The sequence below is a fragment of the Rutidosis leptorrhynchoides genome, chromosome 2, assembly GCF_046630445.1.
Source record: "Rutidosis leptorrhynchoides isolate AG116_Rl617_1_P2 chromosome 2, CSIRO_AGI_Rlap_v1, whole genome shotgun sequence".
NCBI lineage: Eukaryota > Viridiplantae > Streptophyta > Magnoliopsida > Asterales > Asteraceae > Rutidosis > Rutidosis leptorrhynchoides.
In genome coordinates, this window is record NC_092334.1 from 124,238,154 (window position 1) to 124,255,225 (window position 17,072).

The 17,072-nt window shown below is 34.0% G+C and overlaps 2 protein-coding genes across 2 annotated transcripts; both read left to right on the forward strand.

Moving 5' to 3' along the window:
- The first annotated feature begins 1,902 nt into the window (after positions 1-1,902).
- Positions 1,903-2,832, forward strand: LOC139888232 (uncharacterized). The gene has a single exon (XM_071871256.1). The coding sequence runs from the start codon at positions 1,903-1,905 to the stop codon at positions 2,830-2,832; it is 930 nt and encodes a 309-aa protein (XP_071727357.1).
- Positions 2,833-3,027: 195 nt separating this feature from the next.
- Positions 3,028-16,225, forward strand: LOC139888233 (uncharacterized). Its single transcript, XM_071871257.1, has 5 exons — positions 3,028-3,067; positions 3,349-3,766; positions 14,463-14,518; positions 14,598-15,535; positions 15,890-16,225. Exons 1-5 carry the CDS (start codon positions 3,028-3,030, stop codon positions 16,223-16,225), a joined length of 1,788 nt encoding a protein of 595 aa, XP_071727358.1.
- The last annotated feature ends 847 nt before the right edge of the window (positions 16,226-17,072 follow it).

The following is a 17,072-nucleotide window of genomic DNA, read 5'->3' on the forward strand; positions in this document are numbered from 1 at the left end:
ATTATGAAATGGTATGCATGCCGTCAACTTTCGATGTAAAGAAAGTTTGTCTTTTAAAAACGAATGCAATGTTTGTAAAATGTATCATATAGAGGGTAAATACCTCACAATGAAATCAACAATTGTGAATCGTTTATAATCGATATGAATGGGGCATTTCAGGGTGCAGCTTGTTGGAGTGGTTCATATCGTCGTTGGTAAACTTACTTGTTGATTATTAGCTTGTTATATAGCGGTTGAACGGTATGCTTAGTTTGCCTTATACGTGGATGCTCCGGTATGTGTTATTTGATAATTTGTGTGGCGTGTCCATTTTATACATATATATGTATGTAGTATATTCTCACTCACTAAGCGTTAGCTTACCCTCTCGTTGTTTACTTTTTTTTATATAGATTTGCATGGAGGCGGTGGCTCGGGTAAGCATGAGAACTAGTGGACTCGCATAGTTTGCTTTAGAAGACTTGCTTTTAGATTTGATTAGGATTGGGTAGCGTATCCCCAATCGCCATGCTCGGCTTTTATGTTGTGTTAAAAACATGTAGTCGAAAATTGTATTTCGTATTTAATTCGTAAAACGGGCCGATGTGGGCCCAGCGTCGTAAAACTTGTTTTATTATAAAAACGTGTGAGTTTTAACTATTATAATGTGTTGCGAAAACCGTTTAGTCTAAAAGCGTCGGGAAGCGATAGATCTTTAACGCCAAAACCTAAAATCCGGACAGAAGCTGAATGACCATGTGCTCGCCGCGCACAAGGAGGGATGCGTGCCGCGCACCTTATCTGTATAAAAAAAAATTCTTCCACGTTTTTGGTTGGACAATGGGTTGGGTTGTTACATTAGCATACCATAGCCGTTTTGGGCGCTAACGGTTGTTTTGAACGCCGATGACTTGTTCGCAAGGTCATTCCCTTGCGATCTTGGTTAACCATGGTTTATAATTGTTGTTTTGTGACCATAGATGTGAGGCATAGCCATTTTGTCCACATTTAATAATTGTGCACCTAGCCGTTTTGTGCACATGGTGTGAGTATTAGCTTGTCTATACTCATACTATTATCAAGTGATGCCATAGCCATTTTGGAACACTTGGGGGTGATGCCATAGCCGTTTTGGAACAACTTAGGGGTTAGCATACCATAGCCATTGTGGGCGCTAACGGTTGTTACGAATACCGATGATTTGTTCGCGAGGTCATTCCCTTGCGATCTTGGTTAACCAGGGTGTATAATTGTTGATGTTTATTGATCATATACATAGCATTGTATATGTATATTTTATTAGCTAAAGGCTAAAAGCAGAAGTTACGCGAACTATAATCAAAAGGCTTGGAATATTCGCTGAAAATAAAGATAGCGGATCAGTTTTCGCGCTAATAAAAGACTGCGGGTCACTCTGCTAAGTTTTCGCAGATAGTTAAGCAGTCCGCAGACCGCGGATATTTCGAATACTATAAATAGGGAGCTCGGCCTCTCATTTATAGGTTGTTGATTCTCTATTATTTGCCCAAGCTTTTGTGATTTTCACTTGTGATTTTGCCCAAGGAATTTCTACATTGTGTTAAGGTGAATTATGCTAATTGACAATCAAGACCGGGTCGGGGTGGTTGATCACTTGATGGATAAAGTGAAAGACGATCATCAGGGCCCAAAATAATCATCAAACATCCCATCCTCCATCTTAATCTCATTGCACTCAATCCGTAATTAAGTAACTCATTAATTAGGGATTGATCAATTGGCGCCATCCGTGGGACATGTTTTAAGAATTAAACTCGAAATTTTTTATTTTGTGCTATCAAACGATTAATTGGCTTGTTTAATTCTAATCGTGTGTTATTTTGATGATTCACAGGCGGATACGTTTGTAATTGGCGGTAAATTGCTTGATTAATAGAAGTAATGAGCAATATCGGAATTGACAGTGGTATTGTTGTCGCTATGCATGCAAATGCTCAAAAAAGAGGAAGAAACCGAAAGTCAGCAAGAACGTATCAAAATTGGCAGTTCGCGCCATTTAGTTTTCCAAAAATGCAAAGCGATGATTTCTCTGAAATGCCGATAGTAGTATCGTGTAAAATTGCGGAAACTAGAATCACAATCATGAAAGTTCATGTTGATAATGGCAGCAGTGTCGACATTGTTTATGAACAATGTTTTGCTCAGTTGTCGGAGAGTATTAGAGCAAATTTACAACCAACCACAACCTCGCTAACTGGTTTTGCGGGAGAATCCTCATTGCCTATGGGCGTATTGCCTTTAGATGTTGAGCTTGTAGATGAAAATGATGATAATTTAGTGCGGCGAGCGCGGCTAGATTTGTATGTTGTGCGGACTTCATCTCGCTATAACATGTTGTTAGGAAGAGTTTCCTTGGGTAAATTTGGAATTGTTCCTTCTACCATTCATGGTATGATTAAATTCGCAACGTGTAAAGGTGTTGCTACAATAAATTCAGCAAGCATCATGCCCATTTGTGCGGCTGTTAATGTAAAATGTGCAGTTCAAGAAACCGTTGATGCTGCGGACAACATGGTAATGATTAATCCTGCGTATCCTGATCAAAAAATTAAAGTAGGATGCAATATTAGTGCGGATACCAAGAAAAAAATTGTGCAGTTGCTTGTACAGTACATGGATGTTTTTGCTTGGTGTGAAAATGATATGACTGGTGTTCTGCGTCATATTACGGAACACAGACTTAATGTAAATCCTGCTCTAAAACCTGTAGTGCAAAAGTGTAGGGGCATGGCCCCAGACCGCGCTAAGTGGCTGTGCGAGGAAGTAACGAAATTGGTAAGAGCTGGAATTCTGCACGAAGTTCAATACTAATCTTGGATTGCGAATCCGGTTTTGGTTAAAAAGCCGGATGGCTCGTGGAGAATGTGTATTGACTTCAAATATTTAAATAAAGCGTGCCCTAAGGATAATTATCCACTTCCGAAAATTGATTTAAAAGTGGAATCTTTACATGCTTTTCCATATAAATGTTTTTTGGATGCGGCACGGGGATATCACCAGATCCCTATGGCTAAAGAAGATGCAGATAAAGCCGCTTTTCATACAGGTAAAGGCATATTCTCTTATATAATGATTCCGTTTGGTTTGATCAATGCGGGTGCAACATATCAACGCTTAATTGACACTGCGTTTGAAAAGCAAATTGGGCGAAATCTTGAAGCTTATGTAGATAATTTAGTAATTAAAAGCACAACAGAAGAGCGAATTGTTGATGATATGCAGGAAATATTTGATACATTGCGAAGGATAAACATGAAGCTTAATCCGATAAAATGTAGTTTTGGCGAAACTGAAGGAAAGTTTTTGGGATATCTTGTTACTGACAAGGTATTCAAGCTAATCCGAAGAAAACTGCGGCTATTGAAAATATGACAGCACCAAAAACGGTCAAGGAAGTGCAAAGTTTGACGGGAAAATTAGCCGCATTAACGCTTTTCTTGTCTAAAGCTGCTAAAAGACAATTGCCGTTTTTTAAAACTTTAAAAGGCTGCTTGAAACAGAAAAGTTTTGTTTGGACAAATGAAGCTGAGATCGCGTTTCAGGAAATGAAGAAGTTATTAAAAACATTGCCTACGCTAACAGCGCCAATTAATGGTGAAATTCTTTACCTTTATATATCGATGGAAAATAAAGCTTTTGGCTCAGTTCTAGTGGTAGAAAGAGATAAAATACAAAAACCTGTATATTTTGTCAGTAAAGCTCTTACAGGGAGTGAAATAAACTATGCGCCGATTGAGAAATTTGTGTATGCGCTCATATTAACATCGCGAAGGATAAGAAGATATTTTCAAGGGCATCTAGTGCATGTGCTAACTAATATGCCGATTAAGCAAGTCTTAACAAAACCAGAGATATCTGGTAGACTTGCGTTGTGGGCAGTAGAGTTGGGTGCTTATCAAATTTCTTACCTTCCGCGCAGTGCTGTTGATAGTGCTCCAAATGAACATATATTTAGGCACAATATCCTTCCAATATGTAAAGCTTTTAGTTGCAATTGTTCTATTTTTATGTAATATTCGTTTAAATAAATAAGTGGGAAGACAAAAGAAAAAAACGACGATTTGAAGACGCAAATGACCAAAAAGCTCAAATGTACAAGATATAATTCAAGTGGTTCAATTTATTGATGAGAAACGTCCATAAATGATAAGAGTACAAGCCGCAAAACGCAAAGTACAAGATATTAAATAGTACGCAAGGACGTTCGAAAATCCGGAACCGGGACATGAACCAACTTTCAACGCGCGACGCAACGGAGCTAAAATTACAAATCAACTATGCACATGAATATAATATATATATATATATATATATATATATATATATATATATATATATATATATATATATATATATAATTATATAAAATTATATATATATTAAATAAATATGTCGACAAGCTAGGAGCCAAAAAGTATGTGACCAGGAAATGACGGTCATGCGATCGCATGGCCAGAAGGCACAAAACTCATGCGACCGCATAAGTTACTGTAGCAGGCCAAGTTCTATAAAAAGTCATTTTTTTCGGACGAGTTATATACAATATATATCCATCACAACTCTCTGTCTCTCTCAAATATATATATATATATATATATATATATATATATATATATATATATATATATATATATATATATATATTTTAGAATTATAATTTTAATATTAAGATAATAATAATAATAAGGTTATAGTGGCGAATGTTTTAAGTTTGTAAGTCAAAATTCTGTCCGTGTAACGCTACGCGATTAATCACCACTGTAAGCTATGTTCTTCCTTTTTAAATTAATGTCTCGTAACTAAGTTATTATTATGCTTATTTGAGCCGAAGTAATCATGATGTTAGACTAAAAATTAAGATTGGGTTATTAGATTTTGTACCATAATTAAGGTTTGGACAATAGACCGACACTTGTGGACATTGTACTATTGACTATTAATAGATAGGGGGTATTGTCTAATCGAATGACAACTCATTAGAATCTGCCGAACCTATCTTCAAATTAGTTAATCTAATAATTATTAAAATGATTATGTATGTTCTATTTAGTGACGTTTATACGACATCTTTTACGATCATTTAATTAATTATTCGGGTTGAGTAATTGATTATTAATTCTGATCAAGTGGGTAAATTACTATTCATATCTCATTAAAACAGGGGTGGATTACATACAAGGGTAATTGGTGTAATTGTTAACAAAGTATTAAAACCTTGGATTATACGCAGTCGATAACCTGGTGTAATCATTAAACAAACTATTAAAACCTTATTACAGTTCGAATCCCTAATTAGTTGGAATATTTGACTTCGGGAATAAGGTTAATTTGACGAGCATTTTATAATTATGACCGATGGACTATTATGGACAAAAACCATATAGGTATCAAATAAATCCAGGACAAAGGACAATTAACCCAGATAAATAAATTAAAATCAAAACATCAAACATCATGATTACGGAAGTTTAAATAAGCATAATACTTTTATTTCATATTTCATCGTACTTTTATTTTCTGTCATTTCATTTAACGCACTTTTAATTATCGCAACTTTAAATATTATTATTGATTTTACGCACTTTAATTATTGTCTTTTATCTTTATGCTTTATTTAAAATCGACAAACCAGTTATTAAACGGTAAAAACCCCCTTTTATAATAATATTACTATATATAATTAAATATATTTTATACAAATATAGTTTTTAAAATATAGCGTTAAACTTAGCCAGCTCCTTGTGGAACGAACCGGACTTACTAAAAACTACACTACTCTACGATTAGGTACACTGCCTATAAGTGTTGTAGCAAGATTTAAGTATCTCCACTCTATAAATAAACAAATAACTTGTGTAAAATTGTATCGTATTTAATAGTATTTCGCAATAAAAATATAACTATTTTGTACCCCTCTTCTTTAACATCAAGTTTTTGGCGCCGCTGCTGGGGAAGAAAAGCGAAACGCTATAAAAAAATTAGTTTTTAAGCTATTTTTGTACAAATATATTTATATAAGTTTTAAAATATTAAAAAATATATAAAAGCATAAAAAATAAAAATATATATCTATATTTTTAAGTGTTTAAATTAAAAAGTTTACATTTTTTTATTTCTTTTGTTAAAAGTTATAAAAACTAACGTAATTTTTTTAAAAATATAAGTTTTATTTAAATTACATATTATTTTCTATAAATTTTAAACTCAGAAAAAAAAAATAAGTAATCGGGCCACTACACTGTAGCAGCCCAATATTTGGCCTGGAAACCGGACCCATGTGACCGCATGGCTATAAAACCCTCAACTCATGCGATCGCATGAGCTGAGGTGACAGCTCTCATCGTTGGACGTACGAATTACGGTTAAGGTTTATTAATTATTATTATTTATTAATTAGTAATTAGGGTTTTAATTAAATATTAGTTAGTTTTAGTTTTAATTAATTTGTGTTTTAAGTTTTAATTAGTTTTAAAATTAATACTTTTATAAAATAATAATATAAAAATAATATTTTTATAAAAAACTTGTATTTTTATAACTTTAAGTTTTATTTTTATATCTCGTATCTTTTTAATCGTTTAATAGTAATTTGTATTTTTTTTATCGTTCGTAATTAGTTTTAAACTTAGTATTTTGCCGTAGTTATTTTTATATTTCTAGTTTCTAGGCTTTGCCGTAAAATCCCTTAAGTGCTTTTTCTTTAGACTAAGATTTAGGTACTTTAGAATTTTGCGACGCCGTTTTAAGATTTTAGTACTTTTTAAGTTATTGCTGTTTTAGATATAGAATTCCTTTTAAGCTTTAATACCTTTAGGCGCAACTTTTTAGATTTAGTTTTTAGACTTTTAAGTTTCGACGTTTTTTTTCTTACTTTTATTTTTCGACCTTTTATATTTCGACGTTTTTCGACGCGCTCTTTTTCTTTCTTATTTCTCGACGCTCTAGTTTTTAGGACATAGAATTTTCTATTTCTTCTCTAAAATTTTAAAACGAAAAATAATTTTAAGTGGTTAAATTGATAGACATCCAAAATTTTCTGGTTCGTAGTAATAGTTGGATTTGTTAGTGGCGAGTTGTGCGCTTCCGATTTAAAGGGTCCTGGCTACCTGCTGCATCTATTGGCTATTCGAAACGTGGGCAAAATTAGAAAAGTCTATCAATTTGATAACTTATATAATTTTTATCTTTTATAACTAATAGGATATTCAGTGAATGCACCGAGCAAAACGTTCACCACCTTTCATACGTTCACCACCTGTAACTCGATCAAGACATCTAGCCAATATTGTCGCCGTTGATTTTTCTTTAGAATTGTCATCTAGTCGACCAAGTACTCCAATTCAAATTTCCGATAATCCATTTTTTGAACCCGACTTCACTACCGAGAACCCGAAGGATATTCAAGGACAATTCCAAGATCCAGAACCACTAATCATTCCTCCTGAACTACAAACCGTTAAATCAGAATCCTCTAGTGATTCGTATTCAACAATTTCAATTATGGAAGTAACGGAACCTCTAAGTATGGAAGATCGAATAAGAGCCACACGCACGGGTCAAGGTCACGCCATTATTAAGCCAGATATTAATGCGCCAGATTATGAAATCATTGAAAAATCCTACACATGGTAACTAATCAATGCCAATATAGTGGTACGCCGAAGGAAGATCCAAACGAACATCTTCGTACCTTTAATAGGATATGTACTCTATTTAAAATTCGAGAAGTGGAGGATGAACAGATCTATCTCATGTTATATCCCTGGACTTTAAAGGGAGAAGCCAAAGATTGGTTAGAATCGTTACCTGAAGGGGCGATTGACACATGGGATGTCTTAGTTGAAAATTTTCTTAAACAATTCTTTCCGGCATCTAAAGCTGTGAGACTTCAAGGAGAAATTGTTACGTTCGCGCAAAAGCCAAATGAAACATTATATTAGGCGTGGACAAGATTCGGAAAGTTGTTGAGAGGATGTCCTCAACATGGTTTAGACACTTATCAAATAGTACAAATATTCTATCAAGGATGCGACATTGCTACACGAAAAGACGGCGACATAACAGCTGGTGGTTCCATTATGAAGAAAACTACAACTGAAGCTCACAAGATAATTGACAATACAGCCTCCCAGTCTCATGAGTGGCACCATGAAAAAGATATTTTTCGTTCATCTAAAGCAGCTAGAGCCGATTCTAGCCATGACTTTGATTCCATTTCAGCAAAAATAGATGCTTTCGAGAGACGAATGGAAAAGATGACTAAAGATATTCACGCAATACGAATCAGTTGTGAGCAATGCGGTGGACCACACTTAACGAAAGATTGTCACATCGGGCAAATGATGGAACAACGTGAGAATGTTTCCTACATGAACCAAAGGCTAGGAAATAATTATCAAAATAATTATCAACCGCCAAGGCCAAACTTCAATCGAAATCAAAACATATTTTACAATCCAAATGGACCCAACAATAACTCGTACAACCAACAAGGTTCGAATAACCAACCAACTTAAAACAACACTTTCAATCAACAAAGACCTAGCTTGTATAAACCACCACAACAAACCGAAGAGAAAAAGCCAAATCTAGAAGAAATGATGGCAAAGCTAATGGAATCACAAACACAATTTATTACATCTCAAACCCAAACAAATGAGAGGTTTGATCAGTCATTAAGAACTCAACAAGCTTCCATTTTGAATCTAGAAAAACATGTAGGTACTCTTGCTAGCATGATGAGTGAGAGGGAACGAGGAAAGCTGCCGAGTAATACTGAAGTAAATCCTCGGAATGAGAATGTTAATATGGTTTCAACGAATTCTGAAAAACCAGCATCAGAAAATGGGAAGGTTTTAGATATGAGTAACAATGAAGAAGTTACAACACCACCACTACCCGAGTATGTAAAACCAGTGGTGGCACCATACAAACCACCCATCCCATTTCCAAGAAAAGGAGTTGAGTATGAGCAAGTAATAGGTAATAAAGTTTGTAATACCTCTGGAAAGAAGAAGAAGAATAAGAAAGTACAAGAAACAAAAACCATAAAGATAAACCCGGTGAAGACAGTTCCACCAAAACCTCCACCCAGGATGGGTGATCTGGGTGAATTTATTATTCCTTGTCTACTTAGTGATTGTGTCATGTATGATGCACTAGCAGATTTAGGTGCAAGTGTGAGTGTTATGCCTCTTTCATTATATAAGAGATTAGGTGTAGGTGAGTTAAGTCCAACGGAAATGAGTGTTCGGCTCTTTGATCAAACCATTAGGCACCCAGTTGGAATTGCTGACAACCTACCCGTTCAAGTAGGTAATTTAACCTTTCTAGTTGAATTTATTGTCATTGACATAGAAGAGGACCCAAACATTCCTCTAATTTTAGGTCGACCATTCTTAGCATCCACCGGGGCGTTATTTGATGTAAGAGAGGGTAGAATGACACTTAGTGATGATGAAAAATTGATCACCTTTGTGAGTCAAAAGTCTAAATATCCACCAACCAAAATCGTTGAACCAACAAAAACGATTGGTAAGAACCATGTTGTTTTACCAACTCCAACGGTAGTGCTTAGCAATAATAAAATGCCTAAGTGTGAGGAAAATGAAGTAACACCTAATGATGACTTGATAACAAAGAACCCCGTTGTTGATACAAAATTTAATGACTCCGTTATTAACAGTTCAATGAAGAAACTTATTAAACGGATTCGCGATGCTAGAACCAAGGGGAACTTTAAGTTATGTAACCTGTTAGTATCCAATCTATCACCTAAAGAAAAGGCGAAACTAGTTGAATTTGTGAATATTACACAGGAATCCGACCAATGGCTAAAAGCAAAAGTCATAGAAATGCAAGTTGATTATGGTCCAAGAGAAATTGACAATAAAGTTAATCACAATTTCGACACCACAGTTACCTAAGTGTGGGGAGATTCAAATGTTCTAAAAAGAAAAAACTGTCTAGAGTTAGTTGTTCTGTTCTAGTGTAGTTTCGAGAATGGAATCCGGTTGGTCTTTTCCACTAGCAGACACTAAAGAACTAGTTTTCTCCCCCCCCCCCATTCTGAATTTTTGTTTTGTAGGTTTTGTATGAAATTAATATGCATTTTTAAATTTAATTTTTGTGTGATTTAAAAAACAAAAAAAACAAAAATTACTTTATTTCATTAAGTTTAAAAAAAATGATTTCTAAAATTCGTCATAAGTTAAAGACTAGGTCATGGAACCGAAATTGCTTTACCCGAGGGCGGGGCGAAAAATTTTTTTATCATTATTTTTAATATTATTGATCTAAAGTATACCAAAAAAATTAAAAAACCCAAAAATCTTTGCTTTTAAAACAATCGCTTTAAAAACGACAAATTTTAAATTTTGTCTAGGGACGGACTAGGTAAACATACCGAAACTACCTAAAGTAAAAGGAAACAAAATTTTTTAAAAAAATATTCATTTAAATTGTTTTAATAAATAATGGTTTTATAATATATATATATATATATATATATATATATATATATATATATATATATATATATATATAATAAAAATATTATGTATGTTTGTAGTTTATCATATATATATATATATATATATATATATATATATATATATATATATATATATATATATAATAAAAATATTATGTATGTTTGTAGTTTATCTTATGTACAAAACAGGGTAAAACAACGCACTTTCAAAGACTGACATTAAGTGCAGCAAAAGCTACTAATTTTAACAACAAGACGCAAAATATCAAATGTGATATAAAATAATATGTTTGAAAACTCGGTATTTTTAATCACTTTTCTACACTAATCACCCTCATGAATTTATAATTATAGTCTGATTTCATGCAAATGAGGGCATTGCATGATCTCAAGTGTGGGGAAGGGTTATAAATTCTCTCGGGATTACACTTAGTTTAATTGCCAAATTTTGTGAAAATTTGAAAAATTTTCAACTAAATGAATTCAAAATCATGTTTATACATATTTATGAACGATAAAACTAGGTTATAATACCGAAATTATTGTTACCTCGAAGAGAACATAAATGGAGAAACAACCCAAAATGCTAGAATTCATTTAAAAATAGAATAGAAGAGAATAAAAAGGCAAAGAAAGAAATAAATAAAAGCTAAGTGTGGGAAGAATTTTAAAGTTATTTAAAACAGATATCACATATTTTTGTACAAGATTATTGCAGGTACTTTTGCTTTGGACTAAACTAATCAGTTTTACCCAATTTACTGTAATATATTTGAAAGAATAGATGGATCTACATGATGAATCAATTCCATCATTAAAAGGAAGTAAAGTCTTCCGAAAAAGACACGCGCTTCTTGATTTAGGTCAGGAAGTTGTCGTCCAGACCAGCTGTAGGTTGACGAAAAATCTAGAAAAGTCATCTCTAAAATCAGCAGGAAATCCACGGACCTCAGCATTAAACAGGGTCGCCAAGTGGTCAGACTTATCCTAACCATGAGAGGATCTGTCTCGTAAAATGGGGAGGGCGCCGTGCAAATTAGCTTGATAAGACTAATGAATCAGATCACCAGAAAGGATAATCTCCTTAAAAGATTATAAATCAGCTTTTAAGACTGATATTACTCAATCCTTGAGATTGACCTTAAAGATTGAGAATTAGAAACTCATGGAATTCGATGATATCTAAACTCGAGCTTGAACGAAAAAATATTTTGATCAAAATAATACCGATTTATTTTCTGAAAACCTATTTTCATTGCGTTCATTACCATTGAACGTAAAATCTTGAGAATTCACTAGAATTCATTAGGTCACCTGAACCAAATCGGGTGTCAACCGTAAGAACGGTGGTTGCATAACATGATCGAAGACAGGACCTTGTGCCAGGCCAAAAAATTATAGGGTGATCTTTACTATTGCTCCTACAAAGGATAGTAATTGCATCCGACACGTTTTGGACCATGAACATCTGCAAGTCATTAGACATTGCCTTAACAGTTGCTTGTTCAACGCTTTCCTTTACAACCGGACGGTAGTTTACCGAAAGGTAATATACGGAGCAAGTATACTGGACATGTTGCTTTCCTAATACAAGGTTAGCAAGTGGGTGACACAAAACCACAAGTTTTTGAGCTAAAATTTTCAAATCTGAAACCCACAAAACCCACAAAAATATTTTGCAAACACCGGTGAAGGGTTATTTCGGAAAACTTATCTAGGGTAAAAGCTAGAATGAATTTTCAAAAGATCAAATATTTTCATAAAGATCCAATTTCCTTAAAGGATCTAAATTTTCATAGTCATGTGGGACTGTAAACCACATCATTACTATCATTGTTTATACCGCCGTATTAAAATCACTGATGTATAAAGTGTGAGAATAAAAAAAAGTGATTCGAGTGAAGTGTGATTTTAATTTCAAATTCTGTATTGCTTGAGGACAAGCAACGCTCAAGTGTGGGGATATTTGATAGTGCTCCAAATGAACATATATTTAGGCACAATATCCTTCCAATATGTAAAGCTTTTAGTTGCAATTGTTCTATTTTTATGTAATATTCGTTTAAATAAATAAGTGCGGAGATAAAAGAAGAAAACGACGATTTGAAGACGCAAATGACCAAAAAGCTCAAATGTACAAGATATAACTCAAGTGGTTCAATTTATTGATGAGAAACGTCCAAAAATGATAAGAGTACAAGCCGCAAAACGCAAAGTACAAGATATTAAATAGTACGCAAGGACGTTCGAAAATCCGGAACAGGGACATGAACCAACTTTCAACGCGCGACGCAACGGAGCTAAAATTACAAATCAACTATGCACATGAATATAATATAGTATATATAAAATTATATAAAATTATATATATTATATATATTAAATAAATATGTCGACAAGCTAGGAGCCAAAAAGTATGTGACCAGGAAATGACGGCCATGCGATCGCATGGCCAGAACGCACAAAACTCATGCGACCGCATGAGTTACTGTAGCAGGCCAAGTTCTATAAAAATTCAGTTTTTCGGACGAGTTATATACAATATATATCCATCACAACTCTCTGTCTCTCTCAAATATATATATATATATATATATATATATATATATATATATATATATATATATATATATATATATATATATATATATATATATATATATATATATATATTTTAGAATTATAATTTTAATATTAAGATAATAATAATAAGGTTATAGTGGCGAATGTTTTAAGTTTGTAAGTCGAAATTCTGTCCGTGTAACTCTACGCGATTAATCACCACTGTAAGCTATGTTCTTCCTTTTTAAATTAATGTCTCGTAACTAAGTTATTATTATGCTTATTTGAGCCGAAGTAATCGTGATGTTAGACTAAAAATTAAGATTGGGTTATTAGATTTTGTACCATAATTAAGGTTTGGACAAAAGACCGACACTTGTGGACATTGGACTATTGACTGTTAATAGATAGGGGGTATTGTCTAATCGAATGACAACTCATTAGAATCTGTCGAACCTATCTTTAAATTAGTTAATCTAATAATTATTGAAATGATTATGTATGTTCTATTTAGTGACGTTTATACGACATCTTTTACAATCATTTAATTAATTATTCGGGTTGGGTAATTGATTATTCATTCTGATCAAGTGGGTAAATTACTATTCATATCTCATTAAAATAGGGGTGGATTACATACAAGGGTAATTGGTGTAATTGTTAACAAAGTATTAAAACCTTGGATTATAGGCAGTCGATAACCTCGTGTAATCATTAAACAAAGTATTAAAACCTTGTTACAGTTCGAATCCCTAATTAGTTGGAATATTTGACTTCGGAAATAAGGTTAATTTGACGAGCATTTTATAATTATAACCGATGGACTATTATGGACAAAAATCAGATAGGTATCAAATAAATCCAGGATAAATGACAATTAACCCAGATAAATAAATTAAAATCAAAACGTCAAACATCATGATTACGGAAGTTTAAATAAGCATAATACTTTTATTTCATCGTACTTTTATTTTTTGTCATTTCATTTAACGCACTTTTAATTATCGCAACTTTAAATATTATTATTTATTTTACGCACTTTAATTATTGTCATTTATCTTTACGCTTTATTTAAAATCGACAAACCGGTCATTAAACGGTAAAAACCCCCTTTTATAATAATATTACTATATATAATTATATATATTTTATACAAATATAGTTTTTAAAATATAGCGTTAAACTTAGCCAGCTCCCCGTGGAACGAACCGGGCTTACTAAAAACTACACTACTCTACGATTAGGTACACTACCTATGAGTGTTGTAGCAAGGTTTAGGTATATCCAATCTATAAATAAATAAATAACTTGTGTAAAATTGTATCGTATTTAATAGTATTTCGCAATAAAAATATAACTATTTCGTACCCCTCTGCTTTAACATCAGCTGTACAGGGACAGGTTTTGGTGGATTCCCTCGCTCAAATGACTGGGGAGTTGGAGGTGATTAATGAGTGAACGGAGTTAAAACCAGCGGTTGGAGAAACTTGGGATTTATTTACCGATAGAGCTTCATGTGCAGAAGGTGCTGGTGCGGGTTTAGTGTTAGCAAGCCCAAGTGGTGAAGAGCATACATACGCATTACGTTTTAATTTTGATGTAACAAATAATGAGGCAGAATATGAAGCGTTGCTTGCTAGTTTAAATATTGCGCGGAAAATGGATATCACAAAGTTACGAGCATTTACATATTCGCAGTTAGTGGCGAATCAGTTTAATGGATCTTTTGAGGCACATGATTCCTCAATGCAGAAATATTTGCAGTTGTTGAAAGAATTGGCAGTGCGGTTTGAGCATTTTGAACTTGCGCACGTGCCAAGAAGTCAAAATAAGAAGGCGGATGCTTTGAGTAAGTTGGCCGCTCTAACGTTCTCCTACTTTCAAAAACAAGTTCGGTTTGAGGAATTGCCAAGCAAGTCAATAGATAATGACTTAATGGTGGCGTCTGTTGTAGAAGAACAACCAAATTGGATGGAACCAATCCTGCAATACATTCGCAGTGATATTTTGCCAAATGATAAGCACGAAGCTCGCTTAGTAAGAGAGCGAGCACCAATGTATATCATTCAAAATGACATTTTATACCGCAAATCATATTGTGGTCTAATGATGCGATGTGTGGGCCCAACTGAAGCAGAAATGATCATTGATGAAGTGCATAACAGTTCTTGTGCATTGCATTCAGGCTATAAAACTAATGCGGTAAAAATTATGCGGATGGGTTACTTTTGGCCATCCCTATATCGCGATGTTGCAAAAAATGTTAAGCGTTGTAAAAGCTGTCAAAGACATGCTCCGCAGAATCGGATGCCAAGGCATGATATGATTCCTGTCAATTCTCCATGGCCATTTCACAAGTGGGCTATTGACATTGTGGGGCCATTTCCCGCAGGACCTGACAATGTCAAATTCCTGATTGTGGCAATTGACTATCTTACAAAATGGGTTAAAGCTAAGGCGGTTCGCACTATCACTGGTGTGCAAGTGCGAAATTTTGTATGGGAGTATATTGTTTGCAGATTTGGTATTCCGCGTGAATTAGTTAGTGATAATGGTGCCCAAATTGCGAAAGATCCTTTTAAAACATGGTGCACTGATTTAAATATAATCTAAAAGTTTACGTTAGTGGCGTATCCATAAGCTAATGGATTATGTGAGGTAACCAACCGCGATATTGTTAGCGGTATTAAAAAGAGGTTATGCGAAAAGCGGTCTGGTTGGGTGGATGAATTACCCAATGTGTTGTGGGCACATCGCACTACTTTCAAGAAAAGTACAGGGGAAACACCTTTTAGTTTAGTATATGGTTCTGAGGCAGTAATACCCACAGAAATTCTTGTGCCAACGTATAGAGTTGCTAATTTTGAGGAAGAAGCAAACGATGATGCATTGGGTGAGAATTTGAATTTCATTGAAGAGCGAAGGTTAATGGCTGCTATCAGAGAGGCAAATAATAAACAGCAAATAGCCAAGTACTATAACAAAAGAGTGCGTGCTTTATCTTTTGATGTAGGCGAATGGGTACTGCGAAATAACGATGCAAGTAGAGCAGAAAATCTTGGGAAATTAGGGCCTAGTTGGGAGGGTCCTTATCAAGTTGTGGCAATTAATGCAGCAGGTTCATATAAGATTGCAGATGTGAAAGGGTGAACTTTACCTAATGCGTGGCATGCTGCTTTATAAAAGCGATATTATGCGTAATTCTGTGAAAATAATATGAAGGCCAAACTGCATATGCATAAAGTGTGAAATTCATTGCAAGGCCTATACTTGATATTCTTTATATGTGTTTTCATTTTTAATTTTTGCAAGTCTTGATCACACTTGTACGAATTTCAAAAGTTGACACTTGTAAGAATATACAAAGAGTTTATCTGTGAAATGCCAAAAGTTTATGAAATGTTTTGTATTTTGTTTCATAGCGATGAGGTGTTTCGCGATGTTTAAATAGCAAAGTGGTGAAATTGCCCACTTTCGCAGAAAATAACTATTGCGAAAGGAACTTAAAATCCTAAGTATTTGATTTTGCCAATACTTAGATGCTTCGCAATGCTAATTGATTGCCTAAGGATCGCTCTGGCGGACTTAGAAGATTCATAATGTATAAATATACACGTATACAGATTGTTTCGCAAAAGTACATACTTATTATGTGCACAATAATAAAAGTTGGAAATTTCAAAGAACAAGTCCGTGTTATGAATATTATGATGAAAGCGCTATATAAATAAAAGTACTTGCAAATGTATATGGAAATGCGAAAATTTTATTAATAACGGCGCAGAGATAGCTATGTGCTAGAAATTACAATATAATCACATCTTAGATAAATCGAGTTCAATGATGTCATCTGCAGTAGCATCATCCTGCTCGCTTATCGCGGTAATTTTTGGGATTGGAATATCCGCTATGTTTTCTTTTCAGTATCAAATGCATCTCGAGCATCTGCGAGCGAGCATACGCGGTCTTCAATCGCTGATGGTAGTGGATTTGGTAT